The sequence below is a fragment of the Fistularia commersonii genome, chromosome 1, assembly GCF_037954325.1.
Source record: "Fistularia commersonii isolate RoL2024-O1a breed Wild chromosome 1, RoL_Fcom_v1.0, whole genome shotgun sequence".
Taxonomy (NCBI): domain Eukaryota; kingdom Metazoa; phylum Chordata; class Actinopteri; order Syngnathiformes; family Fistulariidae; genus Fistularia; species Fistularia commersonii.
In genome coordinates this window covers 5,434,760-5,459,090 of record NC_141284.1, presented here as the reverse complement: position 1 = coordinate 5,459,090, position 24,331 = coordinate 5,434,760, and the positions used below count along the sequence as shown (strand labels likewise).

At 44.7% G+C, this 24,331-nt stretch overlaps 4 protein-coding genes across 4 annotated transcripts; all 4 read left to right on the top strand.

The window, feature by feature from the left end:
• Positions 1-573: 573 nt before the first annotated feature.
• On the top strand, positions 574-4,466 carry LOC147237225 (antiviral innate immune response effector IFIT1-like). The gene is made up of 3 exons (XM_086166593.1): positions 574-630; positions 1,582-1,700; positions 2,833-4,466. The coding sequence occupies exons 1-3, from the start codon at positions 574-576 to the stop codon at positions 4,163-4,165; spliced, it is 1,509 nt and encodes a 502-aa protein (XP_086022719.1). The 3' UTR covers positions 4,166-4,466.
• Positions 4,467-5,504: 1,038 nt separating this feature from the next.
• LOC147237224 (antiviral innate immune response effector IFIT1-like) lies at positions 5,505-8,307 on the top strand. The gene is made up of 2 exons (XM_086145627.1): positions 5,505-5,605; positions 6,418-8,307. The coding sequence occupies exons 1-2, from the start codon at positions 5,601-5,603 to the stop codon at positions 7,748-7,750; spliced, it is 1,338 nt and encodes a 445-aa protein (XP_086001753.1). The 5' UTR covers positions 5,505-5,600; the 3' UTR covers positions 7,751-8,307.
• Positions 8,308-9,314: 1,007 nt separating this feature from the next.
• ndufa11 (NADH:ubiquinone oxidoreductase subunit A11) lies at positions 9,315-12,802 on the top strand. The gene is made up of 4 exons (XM_086145639.1): positions 9,315-9,474; positions 11,315-11,407; positions 12,370-12,492; positions 12,607-12,802. The coding sequence occupies exons 1-4, from the start codon at positions 9,396-9,398 to the stop codon at positions 12,717-12,719; spliced, it is 408 nt and encodes a 135-aa protein (XP_086001765.1). The 5' UTR covers positions 9,315-9,395; the 3' UTR covers positions 12,720-12,802.
• Positions 12,803-14,652: 1,850 nt separating this feature from the next.
• slc5a9 (solute carrier family 5 member 9) lies at positions 14,653-23,279 on the top strand. Its single transcript, XM_086145270.1, has 14 exons — positions 14,653-14,731; positions 16,024-16,136; positions 16,843-16,914; positions 17,203-17,307; positions 17,685-17,849; positions 17,944-18,049; positions 18,280-18,360; positions 19,094-19,299; positions 19,795-19,930; positions 20,691-20,798; positions 21,175-21,325; positions 21,754-21,922; positions 22,553-22,768; positions 22,937-23,279. Exons 1-14 carry the CDS (start codon positions 14,707-14,709, stop codon positions 23,246-23,248), a joined length of 1,965 nt encoding a protein of 654 aa, XP_086001396.1. The 5' UTR covers positions 14,653-14,706; the 3' UTR covers positions 23,249-23,279.
• Positions 23,280-24,331: the final 1,052 nt, after the last annotated feature.

Below are 24,331 nucleotides of genomic sequence, written 5' to 3'. Positions count from 1 at the left end.
AACCCGTTGACCCCGAGTCCCAAGCTGGAGGACCTTGAGTGCCACTTCACCTGGGACTTGGACTCCTACCCTGAAAGTCATCGACGGCGCCCGGAAGACCTGGAGGATATCGGCACTGAGGAGGGGAACAGCTGGCTGGGTCACATCAGGAGAGTCAGGAGTACCTGTCCGTGGTCGCCGCCCTGCTGGACAGATACGCTCCGCCAACTGAGGGTGAGCTTCATCCCGTCCTCCCTGTAGCCTCACCTCTTGGACACACAGTATATCCACCCACCTTCTCTGCATCAGGTTGACCAACTCTCTACCTTCTCCTGTCATAGTCCTGATATTCAAAGTCCCTATTCTCAGTCCCAGGCTCTTTCCTTCCCTCCTCTCTCTCTGATTGCGAACACGCACTCCTCCTCTTCTTCTTATTCTTCGACCCACAGTAGCCCAATTTCCACTGGTACCCTGTATGTCGTCAGTACCAGTGGTACCGTTACTGAAAAGCAAAAGCATTGTGATGAAGACATCGTGGAGAAACTGAGAAGAGCTGTAGACCTGAATCCACGCATAGCTGTGGAATGCATCAAGATGCGGGGAGAACAAGGGGAGGATGCGAAAGATGAAGCCCAGGAGATGACCGCCAGGGTAATACTGATGTTATTATTGTCATCTGCATCACCACACCTTACACCAGTTTTGTTTCTCCAGAAGTGTAAACTTACCCAACCCCTCAGATATAACAGGAGAATGAGAGCCGTTTCTGTCAGAGCTCCTTCCTCCTCTCTTATCTTCCTCATTCTTCCTGCTTTCCATCTCCCTGCAGCTCCCTTTTCCTCTCATCCCTCCTCTTCCACCCTTCCCTTCTTCATTGTCTCCTTACATTTTTTTCTCTAGACCCGTCTCCTTTTTTTTCCCCCTTCCGTTCATTCCCTGCCTCCCTTTATTTTCAACTTCCTTACTATTCCTTACATCTGTCTATCAGGTACCAACATGATTCTAAAGAAGTTGGCACTAGCTGTCAATCAAACATTTTTGCATTATTGATTGAGTCGGGTGTTGTGCGCTGATTGCTAATGCATGACGAGTGTAACTCCAACACACCGTCCACTCATCCAGTGTCTGCAGCTTATCCTGCACTCAGAGCTGTGGGGGAACCTTTTCTAGAATTCATCCGGATGCCGATCCCAGCTGTCATTGGGCCAGAGGCGGGGCATTTGGGGCAATTTTGTGTAAAATCTCCCCTCCCTCGCAGTAATACCAATTTTATTGTTGAAGTCTGAACAACCACACCTTATAGAAGAAAATGTGTGCATGTGTGCACGCATACTGTCAGGGTTCACACCTGATCCCTATCGTAATTGGCGCCAGCTGCAGCAGATGCCGCTAACCAAGATCCCTATAAAGGGCAGCGGCACGCTCTGCCTGGTGCCGGGGGATCGTGGCCCTCACAGACCACTGTGAAGCCCTGCCAGGACCGGTCCCCATCCCTGCCATTGTGGCTCGCGAGAGCCCTGCTACGACCGGACCTCACCCCTCCCATGACCGGACCTCACCCCTCCCATGACCGGACCTCATTCCTCCCATTGTGGCTCGCAGAGCCCTGCCACGACCGGACCCCATTCCTTGCCACGACCGAACCCAGTCGGCCGGTGTGACCTCTGTACCCTCCCGCAACCCGACCAGTCTGCAACCAGCTCCGTCTGCAACCCGTCCTGGTGAGACCCTGCATCCTGTCCCGTCTGCAACCTGTCCCGTCTGCAACCAGCCCCGTCCTGTCCCGTCTGCAACCCGTCCCGGTGAGACCCAGCCTCTGCAGTCCCGTCTGCAACCCGTCCCGTCTGCAACCTGCCCTGCCGTGTCAACCCAATAAAAGCGCTTTCAACCATCCATCTCTGCTCTGAAGTGTGGTTCCCTGCTCGAGTCCGCCCCAGCGCCTCGTGACACATACATCATTCCGAGTTTTGGTTTTGTTTCTCTCAAAATATAAACTTACCCTCCACCTCTCTCCCTCTTATATAAATTGTCGCTGGTGCGCAGACTGGCAGATGACCAGAAGCCGCAGGAGGATGAGGTTAGACCTGTTTCTGTCACAGCTCCTTTCTTCTCACTTATCCTCCCCTGTCACTCTTCTTGCCTTTCTTTCTCGGTACAGTTCCCCTTTCCCCCTCCTTTTTTCCGTCTTTCCTTTCTTCCCTGCCTCCTTACCTTGTTCCTGCACACCCCTCTCCTCTTTGTCCCCTTCCCGAGTTCCTTCCCTGCCTTCTTGCCTTGGATTGAAAACACTTATTTTCCTGTGTGTGTGCCTTCCTTAGGTCACACCCTCTTGTCCGCAGTCTTGAACCCCAACGTACAGGCACTGAGTCGGGGGTCCAGTTATGCTGTTCTTGATGAGGTCTTCTGAGTCACGCTTTTTCTGGTCCCTCACTGGGGAACTGTTTGCCTTGGGTGACGCTCCAGGGACATAAAGCCCCCGAAAAAATAGCTGCAATGATCAATGGATGCACAAGCCCCTTCACCACGTGGCAGCCCAAGGAGGGGCAAAAGAATATCCTTGGGGATTAATAAAGTTCTATTCTCTATCTTTTGTTTGTGTATATAAAATGGCAGGTGGGGGGGTAGTGCCAAATAAAATCTGCTCTAGGGCTCCGCATTAATTTGGGCGGTCTCTGGTTTCTGTACATGATCATGCTTGGATTTGGATTCTTTGGTTTGTTCAGTACGCTGTTGGTTCTACCCTCCTCATCCTGGTCCTCCTCTTCTGAAAGGGGAACCTCCCAACTCCTAGATCCCACAGTGCCGCCCTGGTGGTCATTGACACCTTCTGCCTTGTGATTTTTTTCTCATCAGTGCCACCCAGAACCCATCGACCCCGAGTCCCAAGCTGGAGAACCTTGAGTGCCACTTCACCTGGGACCTGGACTCCTCCCCTGAAAGTTATCGACGTCGCCTGGAATACCTGGAGGATATTGGCACTGAAGAGGGGAACAGCTGGCTGGGTCACATCAAAAACCTGCAGGGGTACATCCACTACCAGCTAGGTCACCATGACGACGCCCACCAATTTTTCAGCGAGGCTGCCGAGGGCTTCCGCCGGGCTGGGCGCGGCTCAGAGGACGGCCCCTGGCTGATAGTCAACTATGGCAACCTGGCCTGGCTGCACCACCACCAGGGTCAGGAAGAGGAGAGTCAGGAGTACCTGTCCATGGTCGCCACCCTGCTGGACAGATACCCTCCACCAACTGAGGGTGAGCTTCATCCTGAGATCTGTGCCGAAAAGGCTTGGAACCTGATGATGCGTGGTCCGGAAAAACAACTTCAGGCCATCGAATACTTCGAGAGAGCTTTGGAGATGCAACCCGACCTGCCGGACTGCCTCAGCAGCCAGGTAATGGTGTTACTGAAAAGGAAAAAGTATATTGATAAACGGCTGAACCCAGACATCGTGGAGAAACTGAGAAGAGTTGTAGAGCTGGATCCAGAGAACACACGCATGGCTGTGGAATACATCAAGCTGCGGGGAGATCAAGGGGAGGATGTGAAGGATGAAGCCCAGGAGATGGCCGCCAGGGTCTTGGAGAACCCGGTCAGCAGCTACGGCGGTTTGAAACCCCTGCTGAAAATTTACAAAAAACTGAAGCCCCTGGATGAAGCCATCAATCTGGCAGAGGAGGCTCTGAGAAACCATCCAGATGAACGCTACCTGAAGAGATGCGCTGCCCTTTGCTACAACTGGTGGATCGTCTCCAGGAAGGAGTCTTGCCTCAGCCCGATCCAGGTGGATAGAGCAGTGCTCCTCCACAAGGAGGTCATTTCCCTTTACCCCCACTCCTGTCTGGACGAGAAAAAAAATCTAGCAAACATCTACGCCAAATCCGTCTACATGCGCAGGGCTGAACAGATCTACCAGGAGCTGATCAAGGAGGAGATGAAGCCTGCTGAGTTGCAAGTGGTTTACAACCAGTACGCAAAGTACTTGTACTTCAAGTTAGAGAAGTCTGAGGAGTCCATCCGGTACCATCAGATGGCGGCAAAGATCCCCATCCAGTCCTTCCACCGTAAGAACAGCATTTACACGCTGAGGAAGCTCGTGGAACGAGGGAGGACCCCAGGATGGCAGGATATCCAGGAGTTTCTGAAAAACCTGGAGGAGCCCGAGGAGCCTCAGCCACAGGCCCCCTAGTGTCTGCACCCAGAAGCCCATGCAGGGACTGCAGTTTCATCCCTGATTTCAGCTCCAATATTCAAACCCCCTCAGCTTTTAAAATATTAATGAGGATCAAAGAGACAGCGAAGAGAAAACAACTGGAAATAGCAACCGCAACCATACAACAAGTGAACAAGAAAAGGATGAATAATTCTATGATTGGGTTGTTCTTAAGTACTGCTTTTGAATTTTATCTTTACTGACTTTAACATAACTGTATTAATCACTTATAACCTACAATTAATACATGCTATAAAGGCAACAAAAAAAGAGAGTTTTTTTCTTGCCAGTGTTTCCTTTGCAAAAGTGCGCCCTCTGCTGTTCCTAGGACTTTATACCAATAAACTTTGTGAGTGAATATATATATATATATGTAATGTTGGAGCTTTCCAGCAGAAGAATTTCCTTTGAAATTAATAAAGTTCCATTCTATTCTAAAGCATGTGCACCAAAAGTCTGCACATTGTGTTGTATGCGTGTGTCTGTGTGTGTGTGTGTGTTGCAAAGAATGTGGAGGGAAGTAGATAGGTCTATCGAGGACCAACATGATTCTCAAGCAGTCAGCATATCCTGTCAGTCGAACATTTTTGCATTTTTGATCCAATTCAATCGGTCAGTGTGTGCTGATTGAGTGATGTGTAACAAAATAAATAGACACCCCCTGAAATACCAGCAATGGATGGAAATCACACAGGAAAGTAGTTGTTTCAAAACGGCCATTTCTGTTGGATTGTAAGTCAGTTGGGTGGTATGTGCTGATTGCAAAGCATGACAAATGTAATGCCAACACATTTACCCCAAATTAGTATTAAAATAATAAATAATGTGCAACATATACGTAGATAGATATATAATAAATATTAATTTAACTTAATCCTTTTTCAACACCTTTTCTCATACTTTATCACCTTCATCCAGGGACCAGCTTGAGCTTTTAAGACGCTTTTATTTTAAAATGCATGTCACATAATTTTTGATCTAGTCAATAAACGTGTAATAATAGCAGGTCCTTTATTAGAATACAACTGTGACATCCTGATGGATTTGAAGCCTTAAAAGAGAGCAAAAGTGTGGTATGTGGGTGTTTCTGGGCACTGATGGTGTGAGACGGAAGAAAAATAAAGACGGGAGCAAGTGGAGTCTCCGAATTTGTCATTTTGTAGTTGGGGATTGTAGTTGTAGGGGATTTTCATTAACCCTCAGTTACAGTAATAACAATATTATTATTGTAGTCTGCGTAACCACACCTTAAAGAAGGCCCCAATGTGTATGTGTGCATCTGCGCATGCGCGCGAACACCTTCCCGAGTTTCGGTTTCGTTTCTCCAAAAACATAAACGTAACCCCCCCACCCCTCTTAGATAAATTGTCGCGGGTGCGCGGACGGGCAGACGACCGGAAGCAGCAGAAGGATGAGGTTAGACCTGTTTCTGTTACAGCTCCTTCCTCCTCTCTTATCTTATCTTCCTCTCTCATTCTTCCTGCTTTCCATCTCCCTGCATTTCCCTTTTCCTCTCCTTCCCTCCTCTATTCCATCCTTCACTTTTTCCTTGCCTCCTTACCTTTTTCTGCAGACCTTTTCCTCTTCCTCTCCTTCCCGAATTCCTTCCCTGCCTCCCTTAATTTTCTACTTTGTTCCTTGATATCACTCTTTCCTGTCTGTCACACACACACACACACACACACACACACACGCATTGCCACACCAGTGTCTTGCCTTGGATTGAAATCACTTCTTTTAAATGATATTTTATAGTGATGTCATACTGTGTCACACTCTTGTGTTGACTGTACATATGGAGATTAAAATGATTCTGGTTGAGATTAAAACTAGTTATTGCTATTACCTCTTAAAATGTAATATTTCACATGTATTCAAATGTAAAACAATGGCCAATTTAAAGACGATGGCGAAAACGATGAAATTTGATATCTTAAGTAAGGGTAAGAGTTTGTAAAACGGCAGATGGGGTGGGGCAGTGCCATATAAAATCTGCTGTCGGGCTCCACATTGGGTAGGCGGGCTCTGGTTTCCACAAACATCTGTACATGATTATGCTTAGAATTGGATTATTTGGTTTGTTCAGTATGCTGTTGGTTCTACCCTCCTCCTTTTCCTCCTCCTCTTTGTTCTCTTCTGCTGAAAGGGGAACCTCCCAAGTCCAGGATCCCCCAGCGCCGCCCTAGTGGTCATTGACACCTTGTGTTTTTTCTTTTTTTTCTCATCAGTGCCACCCAGAACCAGTCGACCCCGAGTCCCAAGCTGGAGGACCTTGAGTGCCACTTCACCTGGGACCTGGACTCCTCTCCTGCAAGTTATAGACGTCGCCTGGAAAACCTGGAGGATATCGGCACTGAAGAGGGGAACAGCTGGCTGGGTCACATCAAAAACCTGCAGGGGTACATCCATTACCGGCTTGGCCAACATGACGACGCCCACGAATTCTTCAGCAAGGCTGCCGAGGGCTTCCGCCAGGCCGGGCGCGGCTCAAAGGACGGCCCCTGGCTGATAGTCAACTATGGCAACCTGGCCTGGCTGCACCACCAACAGGGTCAGGAGGAGGAGAGTCAGGAGTACCTGTCCATGGTCGCCACCCTGCTGGACAGATACCCTCCGCCAACTGAGGGTGAGCTTCATCCCGAGATCTGTGCCGAAAAGGCTTGGAACCTGATGAAGTTTGGTCCAGAGAAGCAACTTCAGGCCATCAAATACTTCGATAGAGCTTTGGAAATGCAGCCTGGCATGCCGGAGTTTCTCAGCAGCCAGGCAATACTGTTACTGAAAAGCAAAAAGCATTGTGATGGACCACTGGATCCAGACATCGTGGAGAAACTGAGAAGAGCTCTTGAGCTGGATCCAGAGAACATACGCATAGCTGTGGAAAACATCAAGCTACGGGGAGAACAAGGGGAGGATGTGAAGGATGAAGCCCTGGAGATGGTGGCCAGGGTCCTGGAGAACCCAGTCAGCAGCTACGGCGGTTTGAAACCCCTGCTGAGAGTTTACAGAAACCTAGAGCTCCTGGATGAAGCCATTGACCTGGCAGAGGAGGCTCTGAGAAACCATCCAGATGAACGGTACCTGAAGAGATGCGCTGCCCTTTGCTACTACTGGAGGATCGTCTTCAGGAGGGAGTCTCGCCTCAGCCCGAGCAAGGTGGATAGAGCAGTGCTCCTCCACAAGGAGGTCATTTCCCTTTACCCCCACTCCTGTATGGTCAAGAAAATAAATCTGGCAAACATCTACGCCAACTCTGGCAACATGCCCAAGGCTGAACAGATCTACCAGGAGCTGATCCAGAAGAAGCTGGAGCCTGCTGAGTTGCAAGTGGTTTACAACCAGTACGCAAAGTACTTGTTCTATGAGCGACGGGAAACAAAGAAGTCCATCCGGTACCATCAGATGGCGGCAAAGATCCCCATCCAGTCCTTCTACCGTAAGAGCAGCATTTCAACCCTGAGGAAGCTTGTGGAACGAGGGAGGACCCCAGGATGGCAGGATATCCAGGAGTTTCTGGAAAACCTGGAGGAGCCCGAGGAGCCTCAGCCACAGGCCCCCTAGTGTCTGCACCCAGAAGCCCATTCAGGGACTGCAGTTTCATCCCTGATTTCAACTCCAATATTCAAACCCCCTCAGCTTTTAAAATATTAGTGAGGATCAAAGAGATAGTGAAGAGAAAACAACTGGAAATAGCAACCGCAAACATACAACAAGTGAATAATTCTATAAATGGGTTGATCTTAAGCACTGCTTTTGAATTTTATCTCTCCTGACTTTCACATGTCTGTCTTTAATCAATTATTAAACTGCAATTAATACATGATATAAATGCAACAAAAAAAGGGTGATTTTTTTGCTCTTTGCTCTTTCGATGTCAACCTTGGTCGCCCTTTGGTGGCTTCTGATGTGCTTTCTCCACCACCTTCATCTTCATCTTTGTCCTCTTGAGTGAGTTCCAGGTTCTTGTTATGTCCCTGTTCTTACGGTTAATCCAGCAGATTTACAGCCAGCTGACCCTGCTGTTTCCCTCTTCCGTCCTGTGTGGCGCTACGTCTGTAAAAGTGCGCTCTCTGCTGTTCAAAGGACTGTGTGCCAATAAAGCCTGTGTACCAAAAGTCTGCACAATGTGTGTGTGTTGTGAGGTCGGTGGAGGGAAGTTGATTGGTTTATCAAATATCAACATGATTCTCATTCAGTCGGCATTAGCTGTCAATCAAACCTCTTCTTCATTTCCTTTCAGCTTTTCCTTTCAGAGGTCACCACAGCGAATCAACTTTCTCCATCTAACCCTATTCTCTAGATCCTCCTCTCTCACACCAACCACCTTCATATCCTCTCTCGCTCCATCCATAAATCTTCTCTTTGGTCTTCCTTGAGACCTCCTGCCTGGCAGCTCCAATTCTAGCATCCATCTTCCAATAGCTGGGGGACTGAGCTGGGGTTTGAATGGGGTTTTTTGGGCAGCAGCAGGAAGATGAGGTGAGACCTGCTTCGGTCCCGTCCTTCCTCCTCTCGTTCTTCCTGCCTTTTCTGTCCGACCACACTTATGTATATATATATATTTATATACATATATACACACACACACACATATATATATATATATATATTTATATATATTGTAGCGTTTTAGTCAAGGAAAACACCTGGTTGATGGTAAAACGTCCACTTAATAAGCCATAGCTGTTGTTGGCCACAGCCACACCACAGAAGCCTGCAATACAACTAACTGTTCCCGTTCAACTCCAGGTAAAAAAAAAAGACAGAATTTCTTGCACCCCAAACCACACCCACAAAATTCCCAGCAACCCCATAAATTGCACAGAAAACAAGCGTCAACATAAACCCCAACATTCGTGACTTGCTAATATATATATATGTATGTATATAATATAAAATTTTGTATATATATATGTGTGTATATGTGTGTGTGTGTGTGTGTGTGTGTGTGTGTGTGTGTGAGAGAGAGAGAGAGAGAGAGAGAGAGAGAGAAAGAGGGAGTGATATCTAAAGGGGAGGTTTTTCGATTGATTTGTTGTTTGCAGGATCCTATCAAAATAAACAAGTATTTGTTGACATTTTTGTCATCCTCCTTTCCACTAGGTGGCATTAATGAGCTATAACATTTGTCAACATTTGCCCGGACGGAGCCACGCGGTTCTCGCGAGAACACAGCTCAAAGTCAGTGTCCTTCGTCGCTGACGGAATGGGTTACTGGGACATACCTGAGGGCCAAGACTGCGTGCAAAAAACATGGATCACGACCAAACTCGCCACAGCTTTGGGTAAAAACCGCTTTCACACGAAGTCGTTTCGTATTTTGGAGGTTAGATCCGGATTGGCGCCCGTGACGCGACATCCTGCTGTTTCTGCTAGTGCTAACAACTTTAAGCTAACCCGCTAGCCTCGGGTCTGAGCGCCTCGGTTAAACCAACCCTGTTAGTCTGTTCACGAATCTTAAACACATAAACGCGACTTTACAAACAAACATGAGCCTTTTCCTTCTCCCCCAAAAGTCGAAACGTTGATATAACGCTGAATATAATTCAGTCGCACTGAGGAAGCCTCTTTACTAAACCCAACTGTAACCGTCCCATATTAGAATTCATGAAGTAACTGGCCCGAGAATTTGTATATCTTCCCTAAAACATAATGACACACCAAACCATACAACCACAATGGCCTTCGCCATCACTCCAGAAAATGTCAATTCTGAATGGAAATGCAGCTACTATTTTAATATAAATTGTTTTACCGAGAATGTATTCCCTGGGCGTCTGAGTAAAATAGGTATTTAAAAAAAAAGATAAAAAATTGATTGCAAAACTGAGAACTGTGTATCCTACTCAACCTATACCCCCTAAGGCTAATGAGATGCACTTTTGAATTATGAACATCAAAATACCTATCTAAATAATTATTAAGGTTTCGTTTTACTCTACCTATACCCCCTAAGGCAAAAGAGATGCACTTTTGAATTATGAATAACATCTAAATAACCATCTAAATAATTATCAAGCTTTCTTTTTCATATTGAAGATGATATTTGTACATTTTGTGAAGAAGATGTTGAAACCACAAACCATATATTTTTCTAATGTGAAAAAGAACATGGTTTTAGGGCTTAAACTTAATGGATTTAAGAAAAATTTCCATCTTAACCAGTTTCTCTCTCAAGAGATGACATAACATTTGGTTGTCTTTTATAAAACGAAAGACATGAACTCTGTGCCAATATTATTTTATGTTTGGCCAGGTTCTTTGTACATAAAAACAGAATGCAAAAATGACGCCCCATTTTACCTTCTTTAAAAACAATGTTCAATTGTATAAATCATCTTTAAAACGTTTGAAAAAAACAAAAGTCCAAAAATATATCTTTATGAATGATATTGCCTTGGACCCATTAAGCTAAATATATATTGTATTCCCCTTTCCATTTCAGTTTCTTTTTTTTTATGTTTGATTCTGAAATTGTACATGATTTTCCCATACTACTCTACTCTTGTTTATTTCATTGTATGCAAAATAAGATTCTTTATGTTTCCTCTTGTCAGCAAAATGTCACTGATGTGCGATTTGATTTAGCCATGTTTCTTTGTTTATTATTTTGTTTTGTTTAGACTTTATAAGTTCAATCAAGATTGACAGCTTATAGAAAGCTTTATTAGTGTCAATCTGCTTTGCGTCCATAGTTTACGGCATCTGAGATTTATGACAGTGGAACAAGAGCTAACAGGGTCCATATAATGAATGAACACACACAAGAAAACTTGTATGTAATTTGTTGCGCTAATGTTGCTGAAGCATACTTAATTGCTCTTAATCATACTTCTTGTACTCATTCCTTGCTAACGTTTCAGGTAACTGCATGTTTTTTCACTTAGGTTCTCAAAGATGTTTTAGATGATTAACTGCAGAGTGTTGATATGAAAAAAATATTCCCCTTTGTTCTGAAGCTTTCAAGTTACTTAAAGCAGAAAACAAATTTGGTATGAATTTGCAGAGAGAATTTTTCAAGAACTGACCAGCAAATAGCCAGTGATACTTAAAGATTGGCAGGAAATTAGACGTTTACTATTTGTTCCACTAATTGGTTTCTGATCCATATTTGTGTGTTTTCAGGCCTGGTCGGTTCAGCCTATCACATTGTCGCGTTCCAGCCTGAGTCCGCAATGGTGGCCTTACAGAGGGCAACCACCGCAACCGTGACAATGGGTGAATATTCACATTAACATGTTGTCAAAGTTCAAGGTTTTCATACCTACAGCGTCATATTTTACATCAAACTTTTATCAGCTGATATCAGTTTGTTCATAGATCTTTTCTTTAACTATCAGTATTTGCAGCCTATGTGTAAATTTAACACAGCAGTACTATCTATAAGTCTAATATCTGCTCAGTTTGTTCTGTTCACATTCTCAAGGGAACATCAACTATTTTGAAATATTGAATATGGGTTGTGACACCAGTATCAGTATGTCTAATATAAAGAAAACATTTCGCTCCCCAGTCCCAAAACAGTCAGAAAGTTTATTCATGCCTTTAATGTATCTGAATGTGTGACTGACAAAGCGAGTCAGGTCAGGTGTCTGTATGTGTCCCTGTGATTGACTCGTGGTGGGTAAACCCACCTCTTACTCCAGCCACCTTGCAACCCTATGACCATGATATGTGGTGTTGGTTTTCAAGGTCCAACTGTGGATTTTGAAATCAGTCCGATGATGGCTTCCATGTGAAATCTTTCTAACCGACAAAGCTGCTCTCCTGTCTGGCTGCTGGGCGCATGGATGTCTCACTGGCCTTGGACAGTAGGGGGTTCACTGTTGAAACCATTATTGAAATTAACAAATCTGAAAGTCAAGTGTAACAACCATAACTTCATGATCATGATTCTTGTAAAAGCAAAGAAAAATAGTTCCTCTTTGTGTCTTAAATGCCAGACGACAAGCAGTCAAACTGTAAGGCACTTGTTTTCGAGTGGAGGAAGAGTACCAACTCTTTCAGTTAATGCTCATAATGTTAAATTCATAAGCTGCGAGTGTGGTCTCTAGCATGACAAAGACATGGATCTTCTTTTATCATTCCGCAGATGGAGTATTTCCCATAAAGCCTTGGAACCGCTGAGCTCATGTTTACCTGGTATACATGCTAATTGTTATATGTCGTGTTTTTTCCAGCTACCATGGGGGCCATCTTTGGCATGGCGACGTGTCTCAGCGCTCAGGCGCGCGAAGCACCAGATGAACCCCTCAACTATTTTATCGGCGGTTGTGCCTCAGGGGCCTTTGTGGGAGCCAGGAGTGAGTATTTGGTGGCCTAGTGGGGAAGGGGGGGGGTAACTAATTGTTTTGCCTCTGTGATGATAATAATGATGATGATGGTGTGTGTTTGTTTGTGACTGTCCCCCCCCCCAGCCCACAGCATTTTAACTGGCACATCGGCTTGCTTGGGTCTGGGAACACTAGCCTTCTTCACCAAAGTTGGCAAGATGGAGGGATGGAGGCTCACAGGACCGCCGAAACTATAAGGAGGGAGATGTCTGTAAACTTTTACGTGTTGTAAATTAAGAGTTGATTAATAAACTTATTGTGGATGAACCAAAAAAACAAACCCTGCGTCAGCTCTTGTGATTTCAGCTTGAAAACTGAAACTTTGTCATAATGTTGTAGTAGTTAGCACTGTTGCCTCACAGCTAGTGGGGATAGTATATGTTCCCCGTTGGATGTTTCTAGATGATTGACAGCTGATCCGTCTCGGTTTAACCCCGCCTCTAGGCCCACCTTCATTGTTAACCCGGGCCTCGACCAATCCGGTATGAGATCATTAGGTTTGATTCCCATGTTTGGTTTTGGCAAAAGTTTTATGCCGGTTCCCCTTCCTGACGCAATCCTCTGCATGTATCCGGGCTTGGGGGACACTTGCCCGTGCCGCCCTGAGGCTGCATAAACTAAAAATGATATTGTGCCGTATAAATACAATATCTATGGTTTCATGTCAGGGTTCACAGCTGATCCCCGTTGTAATCTGCGCCAGCTGCAGCAGATGCCGCTAATCGAGATCCCTATAAAGGGCAGCGGCACTCTCTGCCTGGCGCCGGGGGACTGTGGTCTTCATGGATTACTGTGGGACCCTGCCATGACCCGGACCTCACCCCTGCCAACCCGGACCTCACCCCTGCTATGACCGGACCCCAGGTAGGACCTCCTTTCCCTTCCCGAGTCACGGCCGGGCCCAGACGGCCGGCGTGACCTCTGTTCCCTTCCCGAGTCACGGCCGGACCCAGACGGCCGGCGTGACCTCTGTTCCCTTCCCGAGTCACGGCCGGGCCCCAAGACGGCCGGCGTGACCTCTGTTCCCTTCCCGAGTCACGGCCGGGCCGAGTTGGCCGGCGTGACCTCTGTCCCCTTCCCGAGTCACGGCCGGGCCCAGTTGGCCGGCGTGACCTCGGTTCCCTCCCGCAACCCGTACTGTTGAGGCCCAGCCTCTGCCGTTCTGTCTGCAACTCGTCCTGTCTGCATCCCGTACTGTTCAGTCTGCCACCCTGCCTGGGGCCCGCCCCGTCTGCAATCCGTACGGTTGAGGCCCAGCCTCTGCCGTCCCGTCCAGTCTGCAACCCGTCCCGTCCAGTCTGCAACCCGTCCCGTCCAGTCTGCAACCCGTCCAGTCAAGGCCCAGCTTCTGCCGTTCTGTCCGCATCTCGGCCAGTCTGCAACCCGTCCAGTCCAGTCTGCAACTTCAACCGAATAAAAGCGCTTTCCACCCATCTCTGTCCCGAAGTGTGGTTCCCTGCTCGAGTCCGCCCCAGCACATCGTGACAGTTTCATGCCTATGCAGATAAATAAGGCACGTGAAAGCCCCACAATACGGCACACTATTGTAAAAGCCAAACAAAATGCTGAAACGGTGCTGTCATGACAGTGGTTCTCTTTGAAGAATGAAATTCTTAACATCTGCTTGTCAAAGCACTACTTTTTTTTTTTTTAGTTTCATTTATATGTTCTGCTTAAATCATTGAATGTCAACAAATTGCAATTTTGTTCCCGGTTAAGAAAGGAGAATTGGGGAACGAGCAGAAAAAATCTCATTAAAGAATGTAAGATGAAATTTCATCTGAAAACATCAGTTACATTTGCCGATAAGGGACACTCAATTTTAGAAAATGTTATTTTTACAGTAAAAAACATTAAATAAGATTTAATTAAATTTAACCGGAAATCTATACATGAATGCATACATTAAAAATAAATGTAGAGTCATAGAAAAAGAAAAAAAATTTACTAATGTGACTAATTTGTTTGGAGGTCAGATGAGTGTTGTCTGTGTGTGTGTATGTTTGGGGGGGTGACAGTTCATCATTAATCTTTGACTGTGTTGATAACACGCAGATTAATGAATAATCCCACCAGGTTCACATTCTTCCCCTCCCTCTTCCCACGGTCATTTCACCAACAGTGCGACGGCGTCCGGACAGTTTGACCGACGAGGGGGGGAGCACCCTTGACCCCAACGCAACAATGACAACCCCTTCCGCCAGCACAGGTCAGACCCTTCTTTCCTCCGGAGGCTCGTGTCCCGGTAATCACTTGTCAGCCTTTAACTGGGAGCGGTTGTGGTTTAGTTGGTAGAGCGGACATCCCTCCAATTTAAGGTTCAATTCGCTGGCTCCACCGGGCTGCGTGCCAATCTATCCCCAACTAGAGATCCCCCGGTTCTCTAGTTGGTCTGGTTGGCGCCTTGCATTGCAGCTCTGCCACCATTAGTGTGAATTAGTGAATGTAAATCCAGTGTAAAGTGGGAAAGCTCTATATATACAGTGGGAATGAAAGGAATCCCTCCTGGATTAGGACAAACTCACGTAGCGTGTATGTGTGAAGGTTCTCGGTCGTCCAGGTCAGTCGTCGTCAAATATCGTCGTGGTTACTGGACTTGGTTTTTCGGAGGTTGTCGCTGCACAGCAGCTTCACTTGGACGAGAGGAGGACAGGGCAGTGACAGGACAAGAATACTCCTATTTCACCCTCTGATCCAGTTCATCTTTCACTGACTTTTCAGATGATAATCCGTAATCCCATTTCCTGTGCTAAAAAAAAATGTAGCTGCCAAACTGACACTCGGTTTCCCTCCTGATGAGGAAATACTTCTTCTGCTTCTAGAATAACTATGATGGACTGTGTCCAGATTGACTGATGAAAGGATCGATACAAAGATGAAAGCCTTTTCCAAACATCCGGTTATGATGGATTGAATTTCCAACAGCACAAATGAGATTAAACGGATGCCGACTCGTTAAATTGAGTTGTGTGTGTGCGACGTGTTTGTTTTTCTGAAAAAGCTGCCGTGAGATGATCCGACCTTCGTCCTCGGGAGGCGGAAGGTCTGCTCAGGAACCCGCCCGAGTGCCAATCAGGAAGTTTTCTGACGCCTTGTAAACAGAGTGCAAGTGTCAGGGACGTCGCCAATATTTGTTTTATTTATTCCTCGCTGAATGTGGAATATGTGAGTCAGCTGGGTTCTCTTTCTCTCTATCTTTCTCTGTGCGGGTTCTCCGTGTTCTCCTGCACTTGTTCTCCTGCCTGAGTTCTCTCCAGATTCTCCGTCCTCCTCCCACAATCCAAAAAACAATCAATAGCTTCAGTGACGACTCTAAATTATCTATAGTTGTGAATGAGAGGGTAAATGGATTGACAGCTGACCTTTGCCGATTAAACCTCATTTCCTGCCCCAATGCCGCCACGATGGAGCCACGGAGATGAGGGTCGAATGAATGTTGGCCATTACCACCAGCAGCACCCCACCCCAGCCACCACCAGTGAAAAACCTTGTGTTTTGCAGGCAGCAGCCCCCCCTTCACCACTGCGGTGGCCCCCCGTCGGGGAGCGCTGGAAGCCGCCGACATCGCGGTGGTGGTCGTCTATTTGATTATTGTCTTGGCGGTGGGAATCTGGGTGAGACCTCTTTTTTCACCCAACAAAAAACCCCAACAGATATATTTACATATGGTTTATAAAAGTATACAGAACTAGTATAGGTGTGAGAAAGGATTTAATAACAATTTTTTATATTGCTACTTATTGTGGAATTGTATCTCGCTGTCTCTAAGTAGAATACGTTTTTAATATATTTTCAGGAGATTTATTAATTTTTTTAAACGGTTATTTTTCACTGATCTTATCAAGTCAGAGCCAAATCACAGGGGCTTTATTTTTTTGAATAGAATATTTATAATGTACATTTGCCAACAAGTGTAAAAATGTTTGGAAAAGAATCTGTTAAAAAATAAAATAAAATGAAGCATTAATAACATTAATGAAGTAGAAAATAAAGCAACACTATTTAAATTGAAATGAATGTGAAATGGGCTTATTATTATTAATGATCATAATGATAATCATCATCATAGCCCAATACATGATACGTTCTGGTACAAAAGTTGTCTATATATTTTTTATTTATAACACTTTTAATTTTTTACGCATTTACAAACAATTGGGATGATTTTTTAATTCATCAAATGTAATAATTATTGAATTCAAATTGATATCAAAAAACAAAAACTAAAAAAATTTATTATTGTGGGGCTGCTGCTAAGACAATGCACGTCCAGGGTTGGGTTGCAAAAAAGACCGACCTGGATCGCCGTCTCCTCCTCAGGCATCGGTCCGAGCCAATGGCAGCACGGTGGGCGGGTACTTCCTGGCCGGACGGTCCATGACCTGGTGGCCTGTGAGTACAGAACCCTTGACTGTCAACACCAGAACCTGGCGGAGAACGGGACGGGTCCTGACATCAGACATCATGGAGATGCAACAAACTGATGGGGGTTGTAAAATAAAGAATATGGATGGGAACAGTTTTAATGCACTGATGTTGATGTTAAACACAGTGAAGTATTGACGTAGCATTTTAGTGCTAAACATAAAAATGCGTGAATTGTACTTTTCAGCTATGTGTAATGAATGGGTAGACCTTTGCGTTGCCAGGCAAGTGTGCTAACGCAGCACGCGTCCGCAGATCGGAGCCTCTCTGATGTCCAGTAATGTTGGCAGCGGGCTGTTCATCGGGCTGGCTGGAACCGGAGCGGTGGGGGGCCTCGCCGTCGGAGGGTTCGAGTGGAATGTAAGTAGCAGATTTTTAACCTTTTTTTCCTTTTTAATTTCATGCAAAGTTTCATTGCTGAAAATGAAACTTTCCCGCCTGGGTTCTCTCCATAGTTCCATTCTTCCCTCACTCGAAAAACAGTCAGTAGGTTTGTAGAAAGGTGTGACAGAGAAGGTGAGTGATTGGACGTCTCAATATGATTGACAGGTGCTCAGTCCAGGTTAAACCCCGCCCCTTGCTCCACTGACAACTAGGATTGGCTCCAGCCGTCGATAATGCATAGCAGTGCATGACTCATTCGATCTATCGATGGATGAAAACTTCATCTTTAATGAAGATGTGTGTGTGTGTGTGTGTGTGTGTGTGTGTGTGTGTGTGTGTGTGTGTGAGAGTAGGCAACATGGGTGCTGGTGGCCCTCGGCTGGATCTTCATCCCGGTCTACATCTCCGCCGGCGTGCTGACGATGCCCGAGTACCTGTGCAAACGCTTTGGAGGCCAGAGGATCCGTATTTACATGTCGGTCCTGTCACTCATCCTCTACATCTTTACCAAGATATCGGTACGACGCACACATGGTCACTGCACACCGACACAGCATGTGTGTGACCTGTACTCACTCTGTGCCTGTGTGTGTGTGTGTGCGTGTGCCCCAGACGGATATCTTTTCGGGGGCCTTGTTCATCCAGATTGCACTTGGGTGGGATCTCTATCTGTCCACTGGTATCTTGCTGCTGGTCACTGCTGCGTACACTGTCACAGGTGTGCGCATGGAGACACACACACACAAGCAGGACAAAGGCTGATTGGCTACAATTTCCCCCCGCTGTGGGAATATCATAGATCAATCTGAGAGAGGTGTGTGTGTGTGTGTGTGTGTGTGTGTGTGTGTGTGTGTGTGTGTGTGTGTGTGTGTGTGTGTGTGTGTGTGTGTGTGTGTGTGTGTGTGTGTGTGTGTGTGTGTGTGTGTGTGTGTGTGTGTGTGTGTGTAGGTGGCCTGGCTGCTGTGATCTACACTGATGCGCTACAGACTGTAATAATGGTTGGAGGAGCCTTTGTCTTAATGTTTATAGGTAAACACATCTATCTATCTATCTATCTATCTATCTATCTATCTATCTATCTATCTATCTATCTATCTATCTATCTATCTATCTATCTATCTATCTATCTATCTATCTATCTATCTATCTATCTATCTATCTATCTATCTATCTATCTATCTATCTATCTATCTATCTATCTATCTATCTATCTATCTATCTATCTATCTATCTATCTATCTATCTATCTATCTATCTATCTATCTATCTATCTATCTATCTATCTATCTATCTATCTATCTATCTATCTATCTATCTATCTATCTATCTATCTATCTATCTATCTATCTATCTATCTATCTATCTATCTATCTATCTATCTATCTATCTATCTATCTATCTATCTATCTATCTATCTATCTATCTATCTATCTATCTATCTATCTATCTATCTATCTATCTATCTATCTATCTATCTATCTATCTATCTATCTATCTATCTATCTATCTATCTATCACCGTTTTCCATTTTATTCATACATATTTTGCAATTTAGTATTTTACAAACATTTTAAAATTTTCTTTCATTTAAATTCTTTATCTTTTTAGTGATTCCTTTTTTCATTTATTTTACTTTTCATATCTGTATTTCATTCTTATTTGAGAGAACAGATAAGACTGTCACTTAAAACATTTGTGTGTGTGTGTATGTGCAAACATTTTTAATATTTCTTTCATTTCATTTCTGTATCTTTTCCACCAGCCTTTTCGGAGGTGGGCTGGTACAACGGCCTGTTGGAGCGCTACCCGGCCGCCATCCCCGCCGCCACGGTGGCGAACAGCAGCTGCCATCTACCCCGCAGTGACGCCTTCCACATGCTGCGGGACGCGCAGTCCGCGGACCTGCCGTGGCCCGGCCTGATCTTTGGCCTGACTGTGCTGGCCACCTGGGTCTGGTGCGCCGACCAGGTGGGTCCATGTAGTTTTGTAGTTTTGTGTCACCACACTGGAATCCTTGAGGAATAATATAAAATAAAATAAAAATGAAATTGTTGCCCTTCATTTTTAAAAAATGCAGATAACAAAAACACATATTCAAGATTTCCATCTGGGAAATGTCTTGGTTGAACTGGAATAGAAAAATAAGTTCATCTAAATTAAATCAAATTACATCCAATCAAACTGTATTCAATTCAAATTAAAACTATAACAAAATCGGGGATATGTAATTTCCTTTCATTTTCATGAAAATGTTTGCAGTTTTATGAAAACTAATCAAGGCTCAAAAACAAATAAATGAAAGATGAATAAATAAATATATAATTTTAATTCTGATTGTGACCAGGGATGTGAAATCCTCTGCAACCCACTGCATTGCCAGTGTGTGAATAAGTGTGTCTCAGCACAAATGATGTATTATTTCTTTATGTCCTGATCTTGTATTTGTAATTCGTGCGCGCTCAGGTGATAGTCCAGAGGTCTCTGTCGGCCAAGTCCTTGTCTCACGCCAAAGGCGGCAGCATCCTGGGGGGTTACCTCAAGCTGCTGCCCATGTTCTTCATCGTCATGCCGGGAATGATCAGCAGAGCCCTGTTCCCTGGTTGGTTCCCTTCTGTCCCTTCTGTCTCATTAGCCTTTTCCTAGCATGCATCAAAATCAAGCGACCTCTCTCTAGAACGCTGTGCTGCAGACACGGGCAGTTTCATCTACTAATCCACATCTGAAATATCGCCTCATTAGTAAGAAGGTTTCCTCATTTGATGGCTCATCAGGTTCCAAATGATACATCAAGCAATCCTTAAGATGGGACTCTTAGACATTAACTAATTATTAACTAATGATTTATTACTGATTACTTCTGGGGGAACCGTAGCAGTAGTGTTTTTCTCTTAGAGCTGGAACAGAACATCGTCTGAGGGACTCTGATTGAATAAAAATGGGTTATTCTCTCACTCCCAGGTAACCACGCCCCATCTCTCCTGATTGGTTGCTAGTGCCATTGCCTTGGCAACCAAAACACTGCTTCATGATATTCGGCTATGACTTTTCAAACAGGATGTTTTTTTTTTTGTTTGTTTTCTTCTTTTCCTGAGGAAGCAGAGCTACAGCGTGATCTGGGTTTAGCCTCTTCGAATTTAACAGAGAGAATTGAATACACACACACACTCACACACACACACACACACACACACACATACATACACAGACATACAGAAACACTGAATAACCCAGTGGTCTTCACACACACAGATCCCCAAATCACACCAGCTGTTCAATTTATCCTTCCATAATTGTAAGACTGATGTTCTATTAATTCTCTCCCACTGTGTGTGTGTGTGTGTGTGTGTGTGAGTGTGTAGACGAGGTAGGTTGTGTGGATCCGGATGTGTGTCAGCGTGTGTGTGGGGCCTCAGTTGGATGCTCCAACATCGCTTACCCTAAACTCGTGGTGGAGCTCATGCCTGTGGGTGAGTCATGCGCAGACACACACACACACACACACACACACACACACACATCCACACAGGCACACATTTAAATACACAATGTTAAGACAAGCACCAGATTTATGATTTAACAGCACCTATGAGAATAAATAGAGAATTGTAAGATACAATTGTAAGATGCAATATGTGTGTGTGTGTGTGTGTGTTTAGATTGTTTAGCAGTGTTTTCCATTGATGCACTTTAGACTATGTCTAAGCTTCAACCTTGATGTTTTTTAGGTTACAAACACACACACACACACACGCACATGCACACACTGTTTCCTTCAACTCTGTTACAAAAAAACATGCTTTGATTGTTTTTCTTCGACGTGCTCCTTCCTCAACCTCCTTGCAGGCGTCCGCGGCCTGATGCTGGCTGTGATGATCGCCGCCCTCATGTCATCCCTCACATCGATCTTCAACAGCAGCGCCACCATTTTCACCTTGGACCTCTACCACAAGGCCCGGCCCCACGCCTCGGAGATGGAGCTGGTGATAATCGGGAGGTATGGACGGGGTGAGGGAGGATGATGAGCTGCAGAACACAAAACAAACAAATGAGAGGGAACACAAGATTTTAAATTCTAGAACAATTCTTCCCCTGACAGTCCATTAACAGAGGGTTGATGAAGACTTTAAATTGTCTGTTGGTGTGAATGAGAGTGTGAATGGTTGGATTTCAGGTGAAGACCCGTCAAATACTCAAATATAAAAAATAATTACATTTTAAAGTAATACGAGCCAATTTGTCTGATTTGTTTATGTATTTATTTTCAAACCAACAAATATCAATATCAAAGTTTTCATAGGGGATATGAAATGTTTAATCATAGATTCAATTTTCGTTGGAAAATTGTGACTTTGTTTTGAAAGTCACCCTTTGACTGCATATGTGTGTGTGTTTGTACGTGTGGTTCGCCTGTTGTGTTTCCAGGGTCTTCATCCTGATCCTGGTGTGTCTCAGTATCCTCTGGATCCCTGTCATCCAGACAGCCAACAGCGGGCAGCTGTTTGACTACGTCCAGTCGGTGACAAGCTTTCTGGCACCGCCCATCACCGCCGTCTTCCTGATGGCCATCTTCTGGCCACGTGCAAATGAGCAGGTTGGAGACACACACACACACACGCACACACAAAATGACCATATCCACTTGTATCTACATGTTGTTTCCTTCCCTCACTAAATTATAAATATGTAAATACACAAACCGTCAAGCCAAGGTAGCGCTAGATTTTAACTTTTCCACGGTCCTTGAACTAGTCTTTACTTATCTGCCAGAGACTTTCTGCTTAATCAGTGTTGAAAAATTTGCAACTTTTGCCATCTGTTAACCCCCTCTTTGCATCTCCGGTTTTCAGTCTTAGAAATTACAATTCAGCCTTTTAGCTTGTTTCAATAAAAACACTATTTGTGTGTTTTTCCAGCCAGGAAGTTACAGAATGCAACCTCCCACCTCAGTGCTAACGAAGGAGGTCCTTAGGTGGCCTGCACAGCTAAAAGAGCAGAACAAATATGGTGTTATTTTATCATTATCCAACAACAACATCCTTCACTTAATTCAGTGGAGATTTTTACGGTCTGTTGATAAGAAGTGAAGCCCTATTGAAATGCAAAGGTTATTTGGAGGGTCTGGTAGCACGCATCAGTTGTAGACACACATTTTATAGGCTCATATTAAAACGCACAGTTACATAGAATTGTGATTTCACGTGTGTGTTTGTGTGTGTCTCAGGGTGCCTTCTGGGGTCTGATGATCGGACTGGTAGTGGGTATTGCCCGGATGGCTCTGGAGTTCTCCTACAAGGTTCCCTCCTGCGGTGAACCCGATCATCGGCCTGCTGTTTTGGCCGACGTCCACTACCTGTACTTCGCTCTGATCCTGCTGGCTCTCACCTGCCTGATCACCGCCGCTGTCAGCCTGGCCACCGACCCGATACCTGAAGAACAGGTGTGTGGCATCTCGCACCAGTTCGAGTTTCTTTTAATGGAGTTCATGGCGGTGAATGAAAAGTCGATTCTATACGAGTGACCGATAGCAGTTTTGAAGTTGTTGGTAAGATTGATCCTCTGATATGGGTTCCTCCTCCTCCTCCTCCTCCTTTCTGGTCTGGTCCAGCTTCTCGGGCTGACCTGGTGGTCCAGACACAGCCGGGGACCTGGGGTTGACCCAGGAGATCCCCAGGTGACTGCGGCGCCGGTGAACTCCAAACCTGATGCCCAGTCTGAGCATGTGCCAGTGTCCTGGTGGTGGAGGGCTGCTCTGTGGGTCTGCGGTCTGAGTGGTTCTGGCACTGGAGCTCCAACTCCAGTAGTGGACAACAATAAACTGATCTCCCTGAAGGAGGAGCCACTTTGGAGAAACGTCTGCAATATCAATGCCCTGATTCTACTGGTGGTCAATGTCTTCCTTTGGGGATACTTTGCCTGATTTAAATCTTTAAAAAAAAAAAAAAAAAAATCCAGAACATCATACTTATTTAATCCAACTCCGTCCCGTTCCCTGGTAAATATTGCATTGACACCGCAATTTGTCGTGATTCTGCTTTTCACTTCCAAGACTCTTCATAATCTGGTTCCACCTACTTGCCTGGGTTCTCCATGTTCTCCTGCCTGAGTTCTATCCAGATTCTCCATCTTCTCTTACGGTCAGTAGGTTGGTAAGTCTGTAGGTGTGAATGACAGGGTGAATGGTTGGATGTGTCTGTATATGACCCTGTGATTGACAGGTTGCTATTTACTATTGTCTGTTTATCAGTTGTTAAAGGGTTTGCTCCTGTTTGATGCAGGTTTTGTTGTATGTCTGTAAAGTGTTAGTTCCTGATAAAGATACTTTTTTTTTAAAATTATTATCCGTTATCATTTCTGTGTGTCTGTGAGTGATGCTGCATGGTCTGACACAATATTTATTGAACTTTTACACCAAGTAACACATAGTAAAATGTGTTAAAAAAGTATGTTCAGGTTTAAAGTTATGACCATGAATAAATATTGTCCGGATATCATTAGTGTAACCCCTGATGTAGCTGAGAACTGTTTACAGGCAAGGCACAATTTTCATTGGGGTTATTTTCAAATGGACACCACTCAAATCATGTATTTTTTTGATAATTTTTTTATTGAGCACATAAACAGATATATAAACAGACAAAACACATGAAGAAACAAACATGGCTAAATAGAATGGAATGTCAATGATATAAACAGGCATGAGGAAACATAAGGGCATTCATTTCGTATGCAATCAATTAACTGTAAGGGTAAACAGGATTAAAGGTCTGTGAGAAATGTTTAATTCTCGAAATAAGAGGAAAAATTAATAATTAAAATAGTAACATTAATTATAACAATAAAAAATTGCAAGGAATACAATATGTATTTTAACTCGGTGGATCTGAGGGAATATCAGTCATAAGACTGTATATTTTTTGATTTTTGGATTTTTCCATAAGTTTTAAGGATTTTTTTTTGTATAATTTAAAGTCGTTTACAAAGAACGTAAAATTGGGGGGAA